The 21,412-nt window shown below is 41.4% G+C and overlaps 1 protein-coding gene across 1 annotated transcript in view; it reads left to right on the top strand.

Moving 5' to 3' along the window:
- lamb4 (laminin, beta 4) overlaps window positions 1–21,412 on the top strand; it is a 94,993-nt gene that overhangs the window by 1,070 nt on the left and 72,511 nt on the right. Inside the window, exons 3-13 of the mRNA XM_075471235.1 lie at window positions 5–134; window positions 215–288; window positions 3,085–3,273; window positions 3,657–3,720; window positions 3,811–4,025; window positions 6,161–6,281; window positions 8,559–8,747; window positions 9,005–9,160; window positions 10,572–10,675; window positions 12,209–12,288; window positions 13,885–14,071. Of these exons, the coding sequence (XP_075327350.1) occupies window positions 5–134; window positions 215–288; window positions 3,085–3,273; window positions 3,657–3,720; window positions 3,811–4,025; window positions 6,161–6,281; window positions 8,559–8,747; window positions 9,005–9,160; window positions 10,572–10,675; window positions 12,209–12,288; window positions 13,885–14,071 (1,509 nt within the window). The remainder of the gene's footprint in view (window positions 1–4; window positions 135–214; window positions 289–3,084; window positions 3,274–3,656; window positions 3,721–3,810; window positions 4,026–6,160; window positions 6,282–8,558; window positions 8,748–9,004; window positions 9,161–10,571; window positions 10,676–12,208; window positions 12,289–13,884; window positions 14,072–21,412) is intronic.

Consider the following 21,412-nt stretch of genomic DNA (forward strand, 5'->3'; position numbering starts at 1 on the left):
TCAGGGGGAACAGAAATGCTTCACCTGTGACTCTCAGCTGCCCTACGACCCCCTCAGAAACCCAAACAGCCACCGCGTGGAGAACATCATCACGACCTTTGAGCCGGAGAGGAAATGGTGGCAGTCTGAGAACGGTAAGATGGAAACCGTCCAATCAGAGAGGGGCTAGTTCTCCTGAAGGTCAGAAGCATGACCTCTGCTCTGCTGTCTGCAGGAGTTCAGCAGGTCAGCATCCAGTTGGACCTGGAGACCGTGTTCCAGTTCAGCCACCTGGTCCTGACCTTCAAGGTAACATCTGAACATGCTTTGGTTTCTGTTCCACCTGTTCTGACCATCGGTAGGGATGGGAATTGATCAGATTTTTACGATTCCGATTCCATTTTCGATTCTGCTTAACGGTTCGGTTCTTTGTCGGTTCCCTTATCGATTCTCATTTGGAGAAAAAGGACAACAAACCGGTCGATTAGCATCAACTCTGTTTAGTTTAGAAGTAACACGAGTCGTGACCTCACAAACCCAACAACGGTGAGGTCCACATTGGTCTATCCTGGCCTGGGTAATTTAACTCTTCCTGCTCTGGTGAAAGGAGAAGCTGGAGGTAGAGGTGAACTGGGGGTAGTACCACCAGCCTCTGGCTCTGAGCCAGTCAGGCTCTGTCTCTCATGATTTCATCTAAATGTAATGCCTGAGAAGGCATTCATTTAGCCTTAACCGTTACTAACAGCAGCTTTTACAATCAGGCAAATGGTGCTAACATGATAGGCAGTGTTTGTTAGTTAGTTACCTGAAGTGTTAGCCGAGGACATGCTAACGTTGCTAACGTTGCTGGGTTCAGATTCACCAACGTTAATCATTCATTCATAGTTATTGCATGTTGGTAGTATTTCCTCCCTTTGGTGAAATATTCACTTTGCAAGTTGCCCTGTTGTCGTCTTTTTTAGGGATGTGGAACCAAACTTTCCAGCGTTTGTACCGCTTGGGCGCCATGTTTACTGTTGGCTGCTGGCTGCGCTGGACTCGCCACGCAACGCTGCGTGGTGACGTCATTCGCGCCCACTGGAATCGATAAGGGAATCGTTTGCAAAATCGCCAAACGATTCCAAGGAATTGAAACACTGGGAACCGGTTCTCGATTCCCATAGCTAACCACTGGTGGGACTCGGACTCCTGTCAGTCTGATCTGTCTGGGTTTAATGTGTCACAGAGGACAAAGACACGTTTTTATCTGAACAGAAAGAAGAAATGTGTTCTAACAGATAAACGAGCATCCTATGAGCTTTCTCATGTTTATTACAGAGAAAACGATCTCAGGTGTTCCACAGAGTGGAAGACACTCCCGGGCTCTGGCATCAGGCTTAAAAACACTGGAACGCAGCCAATGTTATTGTACAGAATACTTGGACGAGCCAAGTCAAGTTTATTTTATTTGGACTGTGATGGAATCAGATTCGCCTCCAGCGGCTGAACATTCTGTGCAACATTTCCTGTCCTTAGAGGCACAATTCATACATGGAAAACCTCCTGAAACAAACCAGAATAAACCAGAATAAACCAGCCTTACAAACAGGGTCAGAGATGCAGAAGATGTTATACAACGTGCACAACGTGCACTGGAAAGAGTTAATGTGGATTTACAACAGTATCCGACTATTTTACAATAATTATATAATACTGTTGAATATTCATCCCTCACATGTAAATTAACAGTCAAATCAGTCATTTAACAATACCAGCAGATAACTGTAATTTAACAGCATAAAACAGTGTTTGTAATGAATTGATGTCCAAATCCAAAATACGTTATAATACTGTAAAACTACTAAAACACAGTTATTCTTCCATCATGTACTGTAATCCAAAAACAGTAATATACTGTAAAAATAAATAAAAGTAGTTGCTGTAAAATAACTGTAAAATAACTGTAAAATAACTGTATTTTACTATTATTTTACAGGTAAATTCTTTACTGAGTGCTTTAACAGGTAAGTAACTCGATGTTTCCAGCCTGACCTCCAGAAAACGTTTACAGGCTGAAGGTCTGAATCTGTGGCGGCTGTCCAGCTGAGTGAAATGCAAAAACATTATAAACATGTTTATGTTATAAACATATAAAACATTATAACCCCATAATCACACACTTTGGTTTGTAAAATGATTGGCATGAACATAAAATTGGTGTTTAAAATATATCATGATATATTGTTATGTTGGAAAAGTCACATCATCATCTTACAGTGCAGTTGAATTAATATTTTTGGTTTAGCTATTCACAGTTATTCTAATACATTCTGCATTATTATACCAATAAAACCATAAAAGTTAAATGAAATTGTACACTTGTCCAGCAGCTCTATGGTTTATTCATGGAAAACTGCCCTTTATGCAATAAGATGGTAACACTGGGGTAATATGCTGATAACAACAACGTAATAATCCAACCAAAGTAACAACGAGGTAATAGCCTGGCACTAATGGCAGGTAATGACCAATTTAAACCAGGAAAAAGTGTTTGTTATAGTAATGATTTAGTAATAATATGGGGATTTAATCTGTTAATATGTCACATAAATGTGTTAATAACAACACAATGTTTCCAAAATGTTAATGTTAAAACTGGTAATTACAGAGATTAATCTCTAATGTGATTTAAACCTGAGAACAAATCATTATTCTTTATGGAATAACGATGGTGATGAAGTGCTTCTTCTTCTTTATTCTCTGGTAAAAACACATTAAACCTGTTTTTTACACATAAGCTGATACCTTGAAACAAAATAATATCTGTCCATAAGGGATGAATATACAGCAATTTCCAGTTTTCTGAAGGGTCACTTATTGTAATGAATAACATAAACATCCCACCTTTATTACATCGTTATACTTCTTTTATTACTACAAACATGTTGTAACCCAAAGCTGTAAACCCTGAACTTAACTGTCCCTCTGAAGTGATAAATCTTTAACATATTTGAGTGCGACATGAACATGTTTTTTCCAGAAAGGGGCAGTTCCTGCTGTTTTTTTACCTCCTGCCTGAGTGGGATTCACACTGAGATCTCGCCTCTCGCTGCCGTCTCTCTGCAGAGTTTCCGTCCGGCGGCCATGTTGGTGGAGCGCTCAAAGGACTTCGGTCGAACCTGGAAGGTTTTTCGTTACTTTGCAGAAGACTGTGCTCTTCATTTCCCTTCGGTTTCACACGAACTGGCAGACAGCGTGGATGATGTGGTCTGTGACGGCAGATACTCCGGATCCGAACCGTCCACTGGTGGAGAGGTACCACCTTTAGTATTCCATACAGACTTCTGAACTACAAATTCAGTGATTGAATGGTCATGAAATGATTTACTAACACTTAAGACAATAAAACTCTGAAACAGTTTTTTTAAATAAAAATATTTTAAATTGTATTTATTTTTATTTTTTATTTATTTATGTATTTATTCATTTATTCTATAATTAAAATTAGAAACAATTTCACATTTTATTTATTTATTATTTATTTTGTAACATCTTTATTTATTTAATTGTATTTATTTATTTATTTTAATTAAAAATTAGAAACAATTTCACATTTGTGCAATCTAAATTTTATGAACACATCCTGTGTTTGATATATAAATCTCCCATTCAGATGAAGTTTGCTGTTTGTCCACTAGGTGGTGCTGAAAGCTCTGGACCCTGTCTTTGAAATAGAAAACCCATATGCACCAAACATTCAAGGTCAGCATTCATAAACTTCATGGCAAAGTAAGAACAGATTAAAAGTGATTAAATCATTACATAAACTGAATGAGAATGTGTCCTCCTCAGATCTGATCAGTCTGACGAACATTCGGGTGAACTTCACCCGTCTCTTCACGCTGGGCGACACTCTGCTCGCCCGGAGACGCAGGAACCCTCAGGATAAATATTACTACTCGCTTTACAACATGGTGGTCCGAGGAAGCTGCTTCTGTAACGGCCACGCCAGCCAGTGTGAGCCCGAGGACGGGGGACGGGGGGACGTCTACACCCAGCCGGGCATGGTGGGTCCCAGCTTTAATGTACATGTCAACCCAGTGAGAACATTTACCTTTAGCTAAATTTATCTTTAGCTAAATTTATCTTTAGCTAAATTCATCTTTAGCTAAATTTATCTTCACAACTTCTCATTTTTTAAAATCCCAACTGGAATACGACTGAATGCTTCCACCAGGAAAGTCCATCTCTGTCCTCTTATGGTCGAGTTTCAGTCAAATGTTTATCTGATCACCCATCCATCCATCCATCCATCATCTTCTCCGGGGGTCGGGTCGTGGGGGCAGCAGCTTTAGCAGAGAAACCCAGGCGTCCCTAATATGAAGAGATGGTAATTAATGCGAGACACGGCGGGCAAAAACAGGGATTTCATGCAGTGGTCAATTTTTAGATTTTGGGCCAGTCTACTCCTTCAATATGTGTTATTTTAAAACATAAATTAAAATGTTTATTTCATCACATTTTGTTTAATCGCAGCAGTACGTTTCGCCCAAATTTACCAAAATGAATTCCCCTATTTAAAGCTATGGTAGGTAATCCTAGAGGGCTAGCAAGAGAGCTAGCAAGATTCGAAAGTGTCCTCTCCTCTAAGCTCCACCCCCCCCCCTCCCCATTCCGTCAGAGCTTCATCCAAAGCCGGTAGAACCGCGTGCGCACATGGAGCAGGGAGCCGGCAGAGGGGGGCGTAGGCAGAAAGCAGAGGCATCTGATTGGTTTTTTGTAGGCGACCAATCCGAGATCAGCGTCCCGCTGATCTCGGATTGGTCAGCTTTTTCTCAGTCCTGCAGCTGCCACAGAGCTCTGATTATTTTCGTCCCTTTTTCTAAATACATCTTGTATAGATTTCTCTCAGGATAGACGGACCATTTCACCCAGTATTACAAAATGTGTTTCTGAACAGGATTACCAACCATGTCTTTAAATCTTTAAATGCCGTTTTCTCAAAATCAGTTTTTTGTATTTTTCCAGTATCAGTATCTCAGCCTATGGAGCACCTACTAACACCAAACTCTCCAGTTATACACTTAGCAGTATTCTGAAGATACTTACTGAAGGATTTGTTGATAAATCATTCCTGGCCTGATTTATGTGACATTATAATTAAAAAATATGGCGAAAATCGATGTTTTTTTTAGAATATGGACAGTATATTTTGATTTCCTAGGAAATTAAAGCAGATATTCTGAAATCCCTCTGTAATTTTGTATGTAAACAAAATTTTATCACATGTTCAGATCTATCTTCCGGAAATATATGCAAATGTGCGCATATTTAATTAGACAATGCATAATTTGCATAATTAAACATACACATTTCTAAAACTTGTAATACATTTTTTTTTATAATTGTGTAAGTAATCCACTGAGGAAGTTTCATGGTGATATCTATTATTCTAAGTGTCTGGCCTTAAGTTACAGACTTCTCAGCTTCTTCAGCTGAAGTAAAGTAGGAATAAAGTTGTACTCATAACTGCTGATTATTCTAAACTCAAGTCTGATCTTTCATGCTAAACACAAGGCTGGAAACTGATGCCATTACGGCCCGACCGGCATAACAAAGAGATCCCAGATGTAATTAGTCTGTTGGTCATTGTGCAGATTAAAGTATTTAATCCTAAACAAAGGTGACTAACCCTCTGTGGTCATGGTTACCTCGGTCTTAGTTTCCATGAGTGTGTTCCCCTTTAATGTGTTTTGCTCAGGAATAAACCATCTTCTTTCTAACATTGTCACTAATCTCCTTGTTAAAGCGTCTGTTGACCTTATGTGTTGACAGGGAATTTAACACACAAATGAATTCTCTGCAGTCAAATTCAGAAATGCTCACCTGAGAGATGAAGAAGACTTAAGGTGAATTAACAGCAAAGCAGACATAAATCCCCGTTCTGTGCTTCGGATAAGCTACTCGTTAAGGTCGCAGGTTAATGAAACAAAGAAAGGTTGTTTGAAAAGACACAAATATTATTCAATTTGATTAATTTATATTTCATTTATTCATCAGTTTGTTTTTGTTTTGATTAGATTAGAGTACGGCTGAAAGTTCAGATCTTCATTCATGATCATTTCTGCTTCATTTCTTCATATTTACGATTATGTTATTATGTAATATATACTCAGAACTTCAGGATGTTTTCTGCTTCCAGGTTCACGGTCGATGTGTTTGTCAGCACAACACCGCTGGAGACAACTGTGAAAGGTGTCGGGACTTCCACCACGACTCCCCCTGGGGGCCTGGAGGAGAAAACGCAGCCAACATCTGCAGAAGTAAATCAAATGTATCACGACTTCTTTCAGCTGCTCACACACTCAACCCCAAATTAAAATATGTTGAGCCCTTAAAATGCAAATAAAAAGAGTTAAAATCTGTTAAACATTTTATTCACAAAAGAACATAGAAAACAGACATTTTAATTCAATTTGATGCCAACAACACGTCTCATAAAAGTTGGGACGGGTCCATGTTTCCTCTCTTCATTTAACAACACCTGTAAACATCTGGGCCTTTGGGAGAGGAATGTTGTCCCATTCCTGCCTGATGGAGCAGTCCCGGGTCTTCTTTGCTGTTTCCTGGGTTTCACTTCCATGGAAACAGTCATAAGAGTCATTTTAAGGGCAGAAAAAAAAGATTATTTAAAGTATTTATGTAACAGTTAACAAACAGTTTTGTTTAGCTCCTGATTAACAGCAGCTCACAACATAACTCCTGCATTAATCTGATGGAGTTTGTATTTGTAACAAAAGTTATCAGCGCAGTAGGAATGTCTCAGTGGCACATTTTTAACACATGTGGGTCAGAAATAAAAAGCCTGAGGTGTGTTTGAGTATTTGGGTTGGTGGTAAGTTCCATCCATCCCTTTTCTGAACCTTCATCAATCTTTGGTGTCATGGGTGGGCGGAGCCTATCCCAGCTGTGATCAGGTTACAGGCAGGTACATCTGGACAGGTTACAGTTCATTAGAACCACCAGGTAACCCAATATGATGCTCTGAGATCAGAACCAGAACACAACTACCCCTTCACCTCTTTCATTTCCCCTCCTTGTGTGTCTAACCCTAACCGTAACCCTAACCCCTTACCTTAACATAACCCTAAACCCTAACCCCTTACCCTAACCCTAAACCCTTACCTTAACCATAACCCTAACCCCTTACCTTAACCATAACCATAACCCTAAACCCTAAACCCTAACCCCTCACCCTAACCCCTTACCCTAACCCCTTACCCTAACCCTAAACCCTTACATTAACCCTAAACCCTAAACCCTTACCTTAAGGATAACCCTAAACCCTAAACCATAACCCCTTACCTTAACCCTAACCCTAAACCATAACCCCTTACCTTAACCCTAACCCTAACCCCTAACCCCTCACTTTAAGGATAACCCTAAACCCTAAACCATAACCCCTTACCTTAAGGGTAACCCTAAACCCTAAACCATAACCCCTTACCTTAACCATAGCCCTAAACCCTAACTCCTTACCTTAACCATAACCCTAAACCCTAACCTTAACCATAACCCCAAACCCATTACCTTAACTATAACCCTAAACCCCTAACCCCTTACCCTAACCGTAAACCCTAAAACCCTAACCCCTTACCTTAACCATAACCCTAAACCCCTAACCCCTTACCCTAACCGTAAACCCTAAACCCCTAACCCCTTACCCTAACCGTAAACCCTAAAACCCTAACCCCTTACCTTAACCATAACCCTAAACCCCTAACCCCTTACCCTAACCGCAAACCCTAAAACCCTAACCCCTTACCCTAACCGTAAACCCTAAAACCCTAACCCCTTACCTTAACCATAACCCTAAACCCCTAACCCCTTACCTTAACCATAACCCTAAACCCTTACCTTAACCATAACCCTAACCCCTAACCCCTTACCTCAACCATAACCCTAAACCCCTTACCCTAACCGTAAACCGTGACCCCTAACCCCTTACCTTAACCATAACCCTAAACCCTAACTCCTTACCTTAACATAACCCTAAACCCATTACCTTAACCATAACCCTAAAACCCTAACCCCTTAACCATAACCATAACCCTAAACCCTTACCTTAACCATAACCCTAACCCTAACCCTAACCCCTTACCCAAACCGTAAACCCTAAACCCTAAACCCCTAACCCCTTACCTTAACCATAACCATAACCATAACCCTAAACCCTTACCTTAACCATAACCCTAAACCCTAACCCCTTACCCTAACCGTAAACCGTAAACCGTAAACCGTAAACCCCTTACCCTAACCCTAACCCCTAACCCCTTACCCTAACCGTAAACCCCTTACCCTAACCCTAACCCCTAACCCCTTACCTTAACCATAACCCTAAACCCCTTACCCTAACCATAAACCGTGACCCCTAACCCCTTACCTTAACCATAACCATAACCATAACCCTAAACCCTAACCCCTTACCTTAACCATAACCATAACCATAACCCTAAACCCTAACCCCTTACCTTAACCATAACCTTAACCATAACCATAACCCTAACCCTAACCCTAAACCCTTTTTTTTTGTCTCTCAGGGTGCGACTGTCACGGTCACTCAGACTCGTGCCATTTTGACGCAGCTCGTTATGACGCCTCTGGCGGTGTGAGCGGTGGCGTGTGCGACAGCTGCCTCCATGACAGGACGGGGCCTCAGTGTGAACGCTGTCGGCCATTTTGGTACCAAGACCCCCAGAGAGCGCTGGAAGACCCGCACGCCTGCAGACGTACGTTTCCTCTCCATTACGGGTTAGGGTTACACCAGAGTGATCAGAGAAACTCGAGTCCCCATCTCTGGTAAATGCTGAACGTTTTAAACTGACTCACAGATCCATAGATCAAAGTCTCTAAATGTTTCCGCAGGGTGAAATAATTGGTGATAAAAGCTGTTTCCTGTGCTGAACGTGATGATGTAACGAGATGATGTAACGTGATGATGTAACGTGATGATGTAACGTGATGATGTAACGTGATGATGTTTCAGCATGTGACTGCGACCCGGCCGGCTCTCATGGCGGCGGTCTGTGCGACGCTCTCAGCGGTCAGTGTTTGTGTAAAGAAAACGTTGAAGGTCAACGCTGCGATCGCTGCAAATGCGGTTTCTTCGGTCTGAGGCAGGACGACCCGGCTGGATGTCAAGGTGAATAGAAACTGTTTTAACCTGTTTTAACCTGTTTTAACCTGTTTTAAGCTGTTTTAAGCTGTTTTAACCTGTTTTAACCTGTTTTAAGCTGTTTTAACCTCTGACCTCTGACATCTGAGGCAGCATCCTGTTTGTGTCTTTGGCTTCGAGGCCAGATGCATAAAGCTTTGTGTAGTTTCATGTTCAGGGGCAGAAATATGCACTCTTCAGCTTTATAAAACAGAACATATAAATAAGTCAACTTAATTTATATAGCACCTTTCACAGATTAAAAAAAAGTGCTTTACAATCAAATACATCAAAATAATTCAAAGAAAACGCCACCAATAAAACAAATGAATAATTATAAAATCATAAAAGACCAAAAAGACAAGATAAAAATTGATAAAATAAATAAACAAATAAATATACATATGGTTTTATAAATTTTAGTCACTGTGAAACTACACCCACGTGCACAAAGTTTTAGCCATGAGTGGATACAGACAAAGAAGCAGCAAATAAAGAGTTCAGATTCATTTAAACTGAGAGAAAATGAATCTGCTGAATTATGACAGTAGAAGAAGACATCAGTTCTGTGAGCTCAGAGGTAGAAAGGGTCGGATTATAAACACTTCTCAGCTCCTGGTAATACTACAACACCACTACAGCTAATACTACAAATCCCATAATGCTCTGCTGGTGCGTTGGTGTGTCAATCAGGACCCAAAGTACCCCCTCTGTATGCTTCCAATTGTTCTATAGACTGGTGGGGAGCAGCATATCTGTTCACAAAAATGATTATTTTTATTATTGTTAGACTGTGCAAAAAGATTACCATTGAAATTTAAACATTTTAAATTTTAAATTTTTTAAATTTTTATATTTTGTCAATTTTTTTGTTTAAATATTTAATTTAATTTAATTTAATTTTTAATTTATTTTTTAATTTAATTTTTAATTTAATGTTTAATTTAATTTTTAATTTAATTTTTAATTTAATTTTTTATTTAATTTTTTAATTTTAATTTAAATAGCTAAACATTTTATTTAAGAAATTAATGCCACAGATGTGTCTTCTATTTAACATTTGATGTCACATGTTTATAGTGTAAAGCTTTGCTTGTTCCAGATTAAATGCTTAAGCAAAACTCAAGTTTACTTCCATATGAAAAAGTTAATTGTTACATCTGAAAAGAAGGAAAAAATTCCTCAATTGTAAAAAATTTTTCAATAAATATCAAGGCTGGCATACGACTTTGTCTAAGTTTTTAATTTTGGCCCGAGTTTGACAGCCCTGGTCTAAAGAATCAGGAACTCTTTCATGAGTGACAGTTTGTGAGAATGGAAAACCATACGGATGGTTTTTGGGTCTGACTCTTTAGAAGCTTTCCTGTGTCCCATATGTCTGTCTGTCCTTGTTTTTCAGAGTGTCGGTGTCATGGTTTGGGAAGTGTTGGGTCATGTGATCCGCTGACAGGAAGATGTGAATGTGAGCCTTTCACAGCCGGACAGATGTGTGACAGATGTGTGGTAGGTTTTTAAATGTCCTGATACGGCCCTCATTTCTTTATTCTTCTCTTCTAAAGTGGTACCGAGCAATAGTTAAACTTTATATCCCTGATGGGGACATTTTCCTCCACTTGGGGTGAACTTTCTCCTCTAATTTCACACTGTAGGTAGTGATACTCATCATATTTGGTCCAGTTGTGCATTTCTGACTATTTTTTCAAATTTCAAACAAACATCATATACAATGCAATTTTTCATTGCGTAGAAAAAAAACTCCTTAATTTCTGAAAAGGGACATTTTTGTCCCCTTTTAAAACGACCTAAAAACATCATATGTTAATATTTTTTTCTGCTTTTTTTTTCGTAGATCTTTTATTCCACTTCAGTTCTGATCATAACTACTAAGTTTTCAATTATTAACCCTTTAAATACTGGTTTATATGATGTAAACGCCAATTTCTGTAAAAAAAACAATCACAAAAACTGCTATATTTTCTATATATAGAATGCAAAGTGGAATTGTTGAGGGGGATAATTAGGGTCTGGGATAAGTCAATGATTAGCAACAACATTGATTTTTAGGGATTTTTAATTTTTTTGTTATGCCTGATTATAAAAAAAACTGAAAAGGGACATTTTTGTCCCCTTTTAAAATGACCTAAAAACATCATACATTAATATTTTTTTCCACTTTTTTTTCATAAATATTTTATTCCACTTTAGTTCTGATCATAACCACCAAGTTTTCAATTATTAAAAAAAGTAATTAACCCTTTAGATGCCAATTTGAACTTTTTAGCCCAAATTTTAAGCCTTTAGGTGCCAGTATTTTCAAATTATGGAATGCAAAGTGGAATTATTGTGTAGGATAATTAGGGTCTGGGATATGTCAATGATTAGCAACAACATTGATTTTTAGGGATTTTTAATTTTGTTTTTATGCCTAATTTAAAAAAAAAAAACTCCTTAATTTCTGAAAAGGGACATTTTTGTCCCCTTCTAAAATGATCCCCAAAATACCATATGTTAATATTTTTGTCAACTTTTTTTTCCATAAATCTTTTCTTCCACTTCCACCAAGTTTTCAATTATTTTCAAAAAATTAACCCTCTAAATACCAGTGTATATGAGGTAAACACCAATTTCTGTTAAAACACGCACACAAAAACTGCTGTATTTTCAATGTATGCATTGCAAAGTGAAATATTCTCTGGGGGATTATTAGGTCTGGGATATGTCATTGATGAGCTACAACATCAGTTTTATCAGCTTTTTAGTTTTTCTGCAGCGGCAGATCACAGAAACGTCTCCTTTTGGTCTTCATGACCCAACCTCAGATGAGAGGAAGATGATGGATAGATCATTATAATTCAGATCTACATCAATAAACCCAGAAGAAACTTAAACTGCATGTGTGCATGAAGGTGTTGACTCTTTAGGATTCCTAAACTTAATGGTAACCTGCTCAGTGTGTTTCTAAAGTTTCCAGCGGGGAAATGAATCTGTTGTTGAGCTGATTTAATGTTCCGATGAGTGTTTGTGGATTGTGTTCAGGCAGGTTTCTGGGGTTTGGGAAAGTCGAGGACCAGATGTTCACCCTGTGACTGTGACATCGGCGGAGCTCACAGCAACATGTAGGATTTTATTTTGCCTTCTGAAACGTTTGAATGAATGACAATTAGGGCCGGGCAACAATTAACATGTTTAATCTAATTAATCACATGATTTCCCTGATTAATCACGATTAATCTCATTTGTACGCAGAATCCAAAAATGAATCCAAAAGTAGCGTATAGCTTTTAGCATTTAGCTTTATTTTAAATGTGCTGCCATATGAATGAAAGTGCCATAACATTTGTTGTGCAAACACACTTTTAACATCAGCATCTTTCTGTAGTTTTTATGTAGAAGCCTCGCTCCACTGTCTGTTTCCTTGAATGACTTGCTGCTATCAGTTGTGTGTTTTGCCTTTAAAGGGACAGTTCGCCTCTTTTCACATGAAGCTGTGTAACATCCCATATCAGCAACATCATTTATGAACATTGACTTACCCCCTGCTGCGTCCTGTGAGCAGAGTTCCAGCCTCGTTTTGCGTTCCACGAAGGTAGTCCGGCTAGTTGGCTGGGGTTTAAAAAATAAAGCGCTTTGCTTCGCAAAAAAAATATCCGTTCAAAAGAGTAATACATTTGCATCACAAAATGTTCTCCAGGAAAAAGTCAGAGCTCACTTCGCTTGGCGCTATTTTTGCCTCCCTTGATATCAATGCGTCCAATGTAAACTGTGCAGACCGAAGAGCAGACCGAGCACTCCCTAGCCACCTAGCGATAGCTGCACCTGTTACGGTGTTTACTGCTCGGAAGCAGGGGAGTCGGTCTGCTCTTCGGTCTGCACAGTTTACATTGGACGCATTGATATCAAGGGAGGCAAAAATAGCGCCAAGCGAAGTGAGCTCTGACTTTTTCCTGGAGAACATTTTGTGATGCAAATGTATTACTCTGTTGAACGCATATTGTTTTGAGAAGCAAAAGGCTTTATTTTTTAAACCCCAGCCAACTAGCCGGACTACCTTCATCAGCACCAAAACGAGGCTGGAACTCTGCTCACAGGACGCAGCAGGGGGTAAGAAGATGTTCAGAAATGATGCTGCTGATATGGGATGTTACACAGCTTCATGTCAGAAGAGGCGAACTGTCCCTTTAAAGAGGCGAACTGTCCCTTTAAAGAGGCGAACTGTCCCTTTAAGTGATATTTTAGACTGGAACTACTACGCTGAGAAGACAATTCAACTTGGCTATAAATGCAGGAGGTTTTTTAAAATTTATTTTGAAATACGTGCTTTTATGTTGAAACAAGTAAAACCGGAAGTAGCGCCGGTTAGCTCTGTGAGCTTCACACCTGTAGCGGTGATGTTACCTGATAGTTTAAATTAGTAATAAGTTAGTATAAATATTTGATCAGGCATTAACGCATTTTTTTTTTAAACATTTTTTTCAGGCTTTTATTCTGTAAAAGTCTGTTGCTCACAGGCTTTTATTCTGTAAAAGTCTGTTGCTCACAGGCTTTTACTCGGCCATTTTCATGTTAAAGTTCTTCCAGACGGCGGAGTCGACAGAACCAAAGTCATCTGTAAACGCTGCCAAGTTGAATTGTCTTCTCAGCGTAGTAGTTCCAGTCTAACATCTCGTGTCCGGTGACAGTAAACAGAAGACGTGGACATGCTGTCTCCTCAGGTGCTGTCCGGAGGACGGACAGTGTCCCTGTTTGCCCAACATGATTGGTCGGCGCTGCTCCGAACCCGCACCTGGATACTTCCTGCCATCGCTGAACTACTTCCTGTATGAGGCTGAACTCGCCGCTCCGCTCGCAGGAAGATGCTCTGCTCCGACTCGTCCTCCTTCCCCCTCCGCCTCTCCTCTGGTGGGTATCCGTGATGATTTTTTTATTTTTTTAAATTTGCTAATTTTTATTGAGTTTTTGTTTCCCATGCAGGTGAACAACCACAATTCCACATTTTTCACAATATCCTTCCCGTATTCAACAAACTAGTGTGCCCACATTCTGTATCTGTATTGAAGCATTATAACATTTCTTTCCTTTATATACTTCAACCTGCCCGAACACTTTCAGTACCCGGCATTTACTGTTCGTTCTTCCAACCTGTCTCCTGATTTTCCTCATTTATCTTCTCCTTTAAATTTACCTGCAAATTAACCATATACACTGGAAAAAATGCCCCTCCAAAAATAAGTAAAAAAAACATCAAATAAAAGACGTTTTTGCTTGAAATAAGCAAAAAAAATCTTCCAATGGAACTAGTAAAAATTGGCTTGTCAAGATTTCATGAAATAAGATGTGATATTTGGGACTTTTGAGATAAAAGTGATCTTGAAATTAGCTTAAAAACCTCTTCACATGTAAAAGAAAAGCTTGTTTCATGTGATATGTGACTCATAACAATTTGTTTTCAAGACTTTTTCACTTAACAAGATATTCCAGATGTATTGTATTAAAACAAGTCCCTATATCTGGCTGAAATGGTGCTTGTTAGGCAGCTGTGTCTGATATTAAGTGTAATGAGATACTCAGTGAGAAAAATATACTTGGTAAGATTTAGCTTTTTTCCAGTGTACAATCTGTAGCCATGTAAGGGTTCCTGTGGTCCCCGGGGTTTTATTCAACAAAATCTGACCTCAATGGTGGAACAAAGTCCAACCAATTTTTCCAGTAATTCTTAAATTTGCCAGATTCTAATCTGATGGAAAATGTCAACCTTTCCATCATATAAATATTGTGCATTACGTCAACCCAATCTTCCCTTTTAGGCTCCTCTGCCTTCATCCATTTCCTAGTAAGGGCTTTTTTGCTAGCCACTAGGGGTGGGACGATATGCTTTGGTCACGATTCGATTTGTATCCCGATTCTTGATAATTGCGATTCGATATAACCAGTAATTGCAATTTTCTTCCTCATTAAAAATCAAACAAGTTGAATCATAAACTTCTAGAATGAATGTCGTTCCCATAAACAACGCACATCAGTCTGTCAGTCAGTCCAGCTGCTGACATTTATTTCAACTCAGACAAAGAGAGGTTCTTAACATGTACAGCATTTTTTAAAGTTTACAGTTACAAAATTAATTGAAATGTCCACACAGCACAAATGTGAGCTAGTTTTAACATAACTTAATGTAATGAAATGAAGAAGTTTTTCTGGACACGAATATGACGTAAAATAATCGATTCAGGGGAGAAAAATCGATTTTTAAAATCATCCCATGTAGTGTTCTCACTCAGAGTGTAACAACTCCGATTCAACACCAAGTTAAACCGTGTCCAATGAAAACATGAGTCGTAGTGGAGTTGACCATTTACTCAAAGGTCTTCAATGACATTTGGTGAAAACTGTAAATAAACAACAGATATTGCATTTTAAACAACTTAAAATATGAATAAGCACATTGAATTACTGTAATTATCTTCAGCAGAACGTTTTTCTAACATGTAAATAACATAGGCAAAAATGTCCTTTTAATTACAAATAATATATATATTTTTAAACAACTGTCACTATTTATTGTTTTTTAAGACATTTAACATCATGTTATATGTACTTACGGCGTTGCCTGTACAATATTTCTAAGTGGATGGCTTCAGATGGCTTCAGAACACACCTAGCATGTCTGCCTCACTCTCAGTTCACACAAGGAAGGAACATAAACAGGAAGTCACGATCACAGGTGCGCTGTCAGGAAGTGACGTCATAAGTAACTCAGTTATCAAAATAAAATCATCTTAATAACCTTTTTAAACCTTTCTACTGTTCTTTTTAACTTCAACAGATATAAATGAATAATTTTAAACGACACGTTACAGATAAATGACATAAATGCCTTAGAGGCAACACATCCCATTAAAAAAATCGCGATATGTACATGAATCGATTCTTTTCCCCACCCCTACTAGCCACCGTCATGATCCCAAACATATATTTATCAGCTGATCTTGACAACCTTTCCGTCCCTCTTCCCATGTAAAGAGCATCAAATGTGAATGGCATGCTCGTCCCCTAAACTGTATCCATCCCGTTCTTTACCTCCTGCCAGTGTGGTCCCATATGTGAGCGGTCCCAGAACACATGGAAGTGAGCAGCTCTTTCTTCCCCGCATCCCCTCCAACATCTTGTATCTTGGTATTTTCTTTGTGTTGGTGTAATAAAATATCTTACAGTATTCTTCCAGCCAAACTCTCTCCACGTGAGGGAACAAGTTATTTTCCACTGTTGCCTATGTATCAGGTCCCAGACAGGATACCTGTACACAGATAAGGTTCCTGTAAAACAGGAGAAAGAATGAGACAGGCGACCGTTTGCTTCTGTTCAGTGCAGCTTCGCTTGGTAGAATTTATTAATCAATTTGCAAAATATCTCTTTCCTTTTCTCTTTTATGTATTTTATTTTTCCGTATTCAAATGTCATTTAACAGTACAACATCCATAATATCAGAAACAAAACCAAAATACAAATAGGCTAGTTACAGCATAAACCTCTTGTTTCTAAATAAAACACACATTTTCCAATTCTTCATAAAGAATAATCCTGAGTTCAGTGGACTACTGCATTAATACGTTCTTATTCAGTCAATTAACTGAGTTACCATTTTGTTCACAACTCCTGAAAATGATACCATGAAATATAAACATGTTGTAGGGGCGGCCGTGCTCAGTGGTTAGAGTCGGTCGTCCAATAACCGGAAGGTTGGCGGTTCGATTCCCACTCTCGCCACTCAAAAAGATTGGTGGAACAGATAGCTGGAGGGGTGTCAGTCCACCTCCTTGTCACGGCTGAGGTGCCCTTGAGCAAGGCACCGTGCTCCCCGGGCGCTTCATGGGTGCCCACCACTCCAGGTTGGCATCTGTCTCTAAGTGTGTGACCCTGTGCATGTGTGTGTCAACAGGTGCCAACCTGGACGGGTTAAAAGCAGAGGACAAATTTCGTGTGTATACATGTATGCATGACAATAAAGTGGATCTTAATCTCTTAATCTTAATGTTCTCCTATCTTAACCTCACTCGTAGTGCAAATAAAATGAAACTAGCATATTGCTCTTAATGACTGTTGGTTCAAGATAAATGCCTGAGCTGAAGACTTGCAAGCTTTAACAATTTTAACTGCTTACAATATTAACAAAACGTATATATTTCTCTGTAACCGTAACTTTCAATTAATTTACACCTGTAATAAAATACTGTACTCAAAAGAATAATTTTGAACCCAAAATTAAATGTGCTGAAGCCAGAAACTACGACCTGGTTTGGTCACAACAGAAAATGAAGTTTACCACGGCGCCATTTTGAGTCACACAGAGAACAGTGTTTTAGAAAACTATCAAAACATTGTAAGTACCTTTAGGAAATCGATCTAACATCATATTTAGATGTAGTGATGTTACCTCCAACACCGAAGCTCCGAAGCACGCTTCAAACTGGACAGGGTAGTTATAGTGAAGCAGTGGGCCGGAGCTCGCTTCATGTGACGTCACTGATGACGTTTGAACCACTTCACTGCTTCATTCAGACCGAGTCAGCTGACTGTTATAAGTTGATGGGCGGAGCTTTGAACATTTTCCGCGATTCAGTGTATTCAAGATGGCTGAAGCCCCGGTTCATGTTCCCGTTCTACACGTATTATACGTTACGAACAGCTCACGTTTTTTGATATTCAGAGTTTTGGATTACTCTCTCATGGAGCAACCATCAAGGAAGCGTTCTAAAGTGTGGGAATATTTCGACCCAAACAGTTCCTTGTCACACCAGCCTCCTTTGTTCCCTGTGACAGAGGATTTTCCAAAACTGGAGAAATTGACTCAAAAAAAAACAAGAAACCGGTTGAGCCCTTCTACTGTGCAAAAACTACTTTTCTTGAATAAAAACACCTTAAGTAACACAAGCACCCTCCTTATTACACCAAGCACACTCCCAAAGAAAATATGAATGACAAACCAAACATTTTCACATTGTTTTTAAATTATTAAAAACTTGTATTCGCAATCTCATTCTTTCGGTCCCTACCCACAGCTCGTGGCCATAGGTGAGGGTAGGATCTCGTTATTTCGGTCCCTACCCACAGCTCGTGGCCAAAGGTGAGGGTAGGATCTCGTTCTTTCGGTCCCTACCCACAGCTCGTGACCATAGGTGAGGGTAGGATCTCGTTCTTTCGGTCCCTACCCACAGGTCGTGACCATAGGTGAGGGTAGGAACTCGTTCTTTCAGTCAATACCCACAGCTCGTGGCCATAGGTGAGGGTAGGATCTCGTTCTTTAGGTTCCTACCCACAGCTCGTGGCCAAAGGTGAGGGTAGGATCTCGTTCTTTCGGTCCCTACCCACAGCTCGTGGCCAAAGGTGAGGGTAGGATCTCGTTCTTTCGGTCCCTACCCACAGCTCGTGACCATAGGTGAGGGTAGGATCTCGTTCTTTCGGTCCCTACCCACATGTCGTGACCATAGGTGAGGGTAGGAACTCGTTCTTTCGGTCCCTACCCACAGCTCGTGACCATAGGTGAGGGTAGGATCTCGTTCTTTCGGTCCCTACCCACAGCTCGTGACCATAGGTGAGGGTAGGATCTCGTTCTTTCGGTCCCTACCCACAGGTCGTGACCATAGGTGAGGGTAGGAACTCGTTCTTTCAGTCACTACCCACAGCTCGTGGCCATAGGTGAGGGTAGGATCTCGTTCTTTAGGTTCCTACCCACAGCTCGTGACCATAGGTGAGGGTAGGATCTCGTTCTTTCGGTCCCTAACCACAGCTCGTGGCCAAAGGTGAGAGTAGGATCTCGTTCTTTCGGTCCCTACCCACAGCTCGTGGCCAAAGGTGAGGGTAGGATCTCGTTCTTTCGGTCCCTACCCACAGCTCGTGGCCAAAGGTGAGGGTAGGATCTCGTTCTTTCGGTCCCTACCCACAGCTAGTGGCCAAAGGTGAGGGTAGGATCTCGTTCTTTCGGTCCCTACCCACAGCTCGTGACCATAGGTGAGGGTAGGATCTCGTTCTTTCGGTCCCTACCCACATGTCGTGACCATAGGTGAGGGTAGGAACTCGTTCTTTCGATTCCCTACCCACAGCTCGTGACCATAGGTGAGGGTAGGATCTCGTTCTTTCGGTCCCTACCCACAGCTCGTGACCATAGGTGAGGGTAGGATCTCGTTCTTTCGGTCCCTACCCACAGCTCGTGACCATAGGTGAGGGTAGGATCTCGTTCTTTCGGTCCCTACCCACAGGTCGTGACCATAGGTGAGGGTAGGAACTCGTTCTTTCAGTCACTACCCACAGCTCGTGGCCATAGGTGAGGGTAGGATCTCGTTCTTTAGGTTCCTACCCACAGCTCGTGACCATAGGTGAGGGTAGGATCTCGTTCTTTCGGTCCCTAACCACAGCTCGTGGCCAAAGGTGAGAGTAGGATCTCGTTCTTTCGGTCCCTACCCACAGCTCGTGGCCAAAGGTGAGGGTAGGATCTCGTTCTTTCGGTCCCTACCCACAGCTCGTGGCCAAAGGTGAGGGTAGGATCTTGTTCTTTCGGTCCCTACCCACAGCTAGTGGCCAAAGGTGAGGGTAGGATCTCGTTCTTTCGGTCCCTACCCACAGCTCGTGGCCAAAGGTGAGGGTAGGATCTCGTTCTTTCGGTCCCTACCCACAGCTCGTTGCCAAAGGTGAGGGTAGGATCTCGTTCTTTCGGTCCCTACCCACAGCTCGTGACCATAGGTGAGGGTAGGATCTCGTTCTTTCGGTCCCTACCCACAGCTCGTGGCCAAAGGTGAGGGTAGGATCTCGTTCTTTCGGTCCCTACCCACAGCTCGTGACCATAGGTGAGGGTAGGATCTCGTTCTTTCGGTCCCTACCCACAGCTCGTGCCCATAGGTGAGGGTAGGATCTCGTTCTTTCGGTCCCTACCCACAGCTCGTGACCATAGGTGAGGGTAGGATCTCGTTCTTTCGGTCCCTACCCACAGCTCGTGACCATAGGTGAGGGTAGGATCTCGTTCTTTCGGTCCCTACCCACAGGTCGTGACCATAGGTGAGGGTAGGAACTCGTTCTTTCAGTCACTACCCACAGCTCGTGGCCATAGGTGAGGGTAGGATCTCGTTCTTTAGGTTCCTACCCACAGCTCGTGACCATAGGTGAGGGTAGGATCTCGTTCTTTCGGTCCCTAACCACAGCTCGTGGCCAAAGGTGAGAGTAGGATCTCGTTCTTTCGGTCCCTACCCACAGCTCGTGGCCAAAGGTGAGGGTAGGATCTCGTTCTTTCGGTCCCTACCCACAGCTCGTGGCCAAAGGTGAGGGTAGGATCTCGTTCTTTCGGTCCCTACCCACAGCTAGTGGCCAAAGGTGAGGGTAGGATCTCGTTCTTTCGGTCCCTACCCACAGCTCGTGGCCAAAGGTGAGGGTAGGATCTCGTTCTTTCAGTCAATACCCACAGCTCGTGGCCATAGGTGAGGGTAGGATCTCGTTCTTTCGGTCCCTACCCACAGCTCGTGCCCATAGGTGAGGGTAGGATCTCGTTCTTTCGGTCACTACCCACAGCTCGTGACCATAGGTGAGGGTAGGAACTCGTTCTTTCGGTCACTACCCACAGCTCGTGACCATAGGTGAGGGTAGGAGCTCGTTCTTTCGGTCACTACCCACAGCTCGTGACAATAGGTGAGGGTAGGAGCTCGTTCTTTCGGTCCCTATCCACAGCTCGTGACCATAGGTGAGGGTAGGAACTCGTTCTTTCGGTCCCTATCCACAGTTCGTGACCATAGGTGAGGGTAGGATCTCGTTCTTTAGGTTCCTACCCACAGCTCGTGACCATAGGTGAGGGTAGGATCTCGTTCTTTCGGTCCCTAACCACAGCTCGTGGCCAAAGGTGAGAGTAGGATCTCGTTCTTTCGGTCCCTACCCACAGCTCGTGACCATAGGTGAGGGTAGGATCTCGTTCTTTCGGTCCCTACCCACAGCTCGTGACCATAGGTGAGGGTAGGATCTCGTTCTTTCGGTCCCTACCCACAGGTCGTGACCATAGGTGAGGGTAGGAACTCGTTCTTTCAGTCACTACCCACAGCTCGTGGCCATAGGTGAGGGTAGGATCTCGTTCTTTAGGTTCCTACCCACAGCTCGTGACCATAGGTGAGGGTAGGATCTCGTTCTTTCGGTCCCTAACCACAGCTCGTGGCCAAAGGTGAGAGTAGGATCTCGTTCTTTCAGTCCCTACCCACAGCTCGTGGCCAAAGG

Source organism: Odontesthes bonariensis, chromosome 7 (assembly GCF_027942865.1).
Source record: "Odontesthes bonariensis isolate fOdoBon6 chromosome 7, fOdoBon6.hap1, whole genome shotgun sequence".
In the NCBI taxonomy this organism is placed as follows: Eukaryota; Metazoa; Chordata; class Actinopteri; order Atheriniformes; family Atherinopsidae; genus Odontesthes; species Odontesthes bonariensis.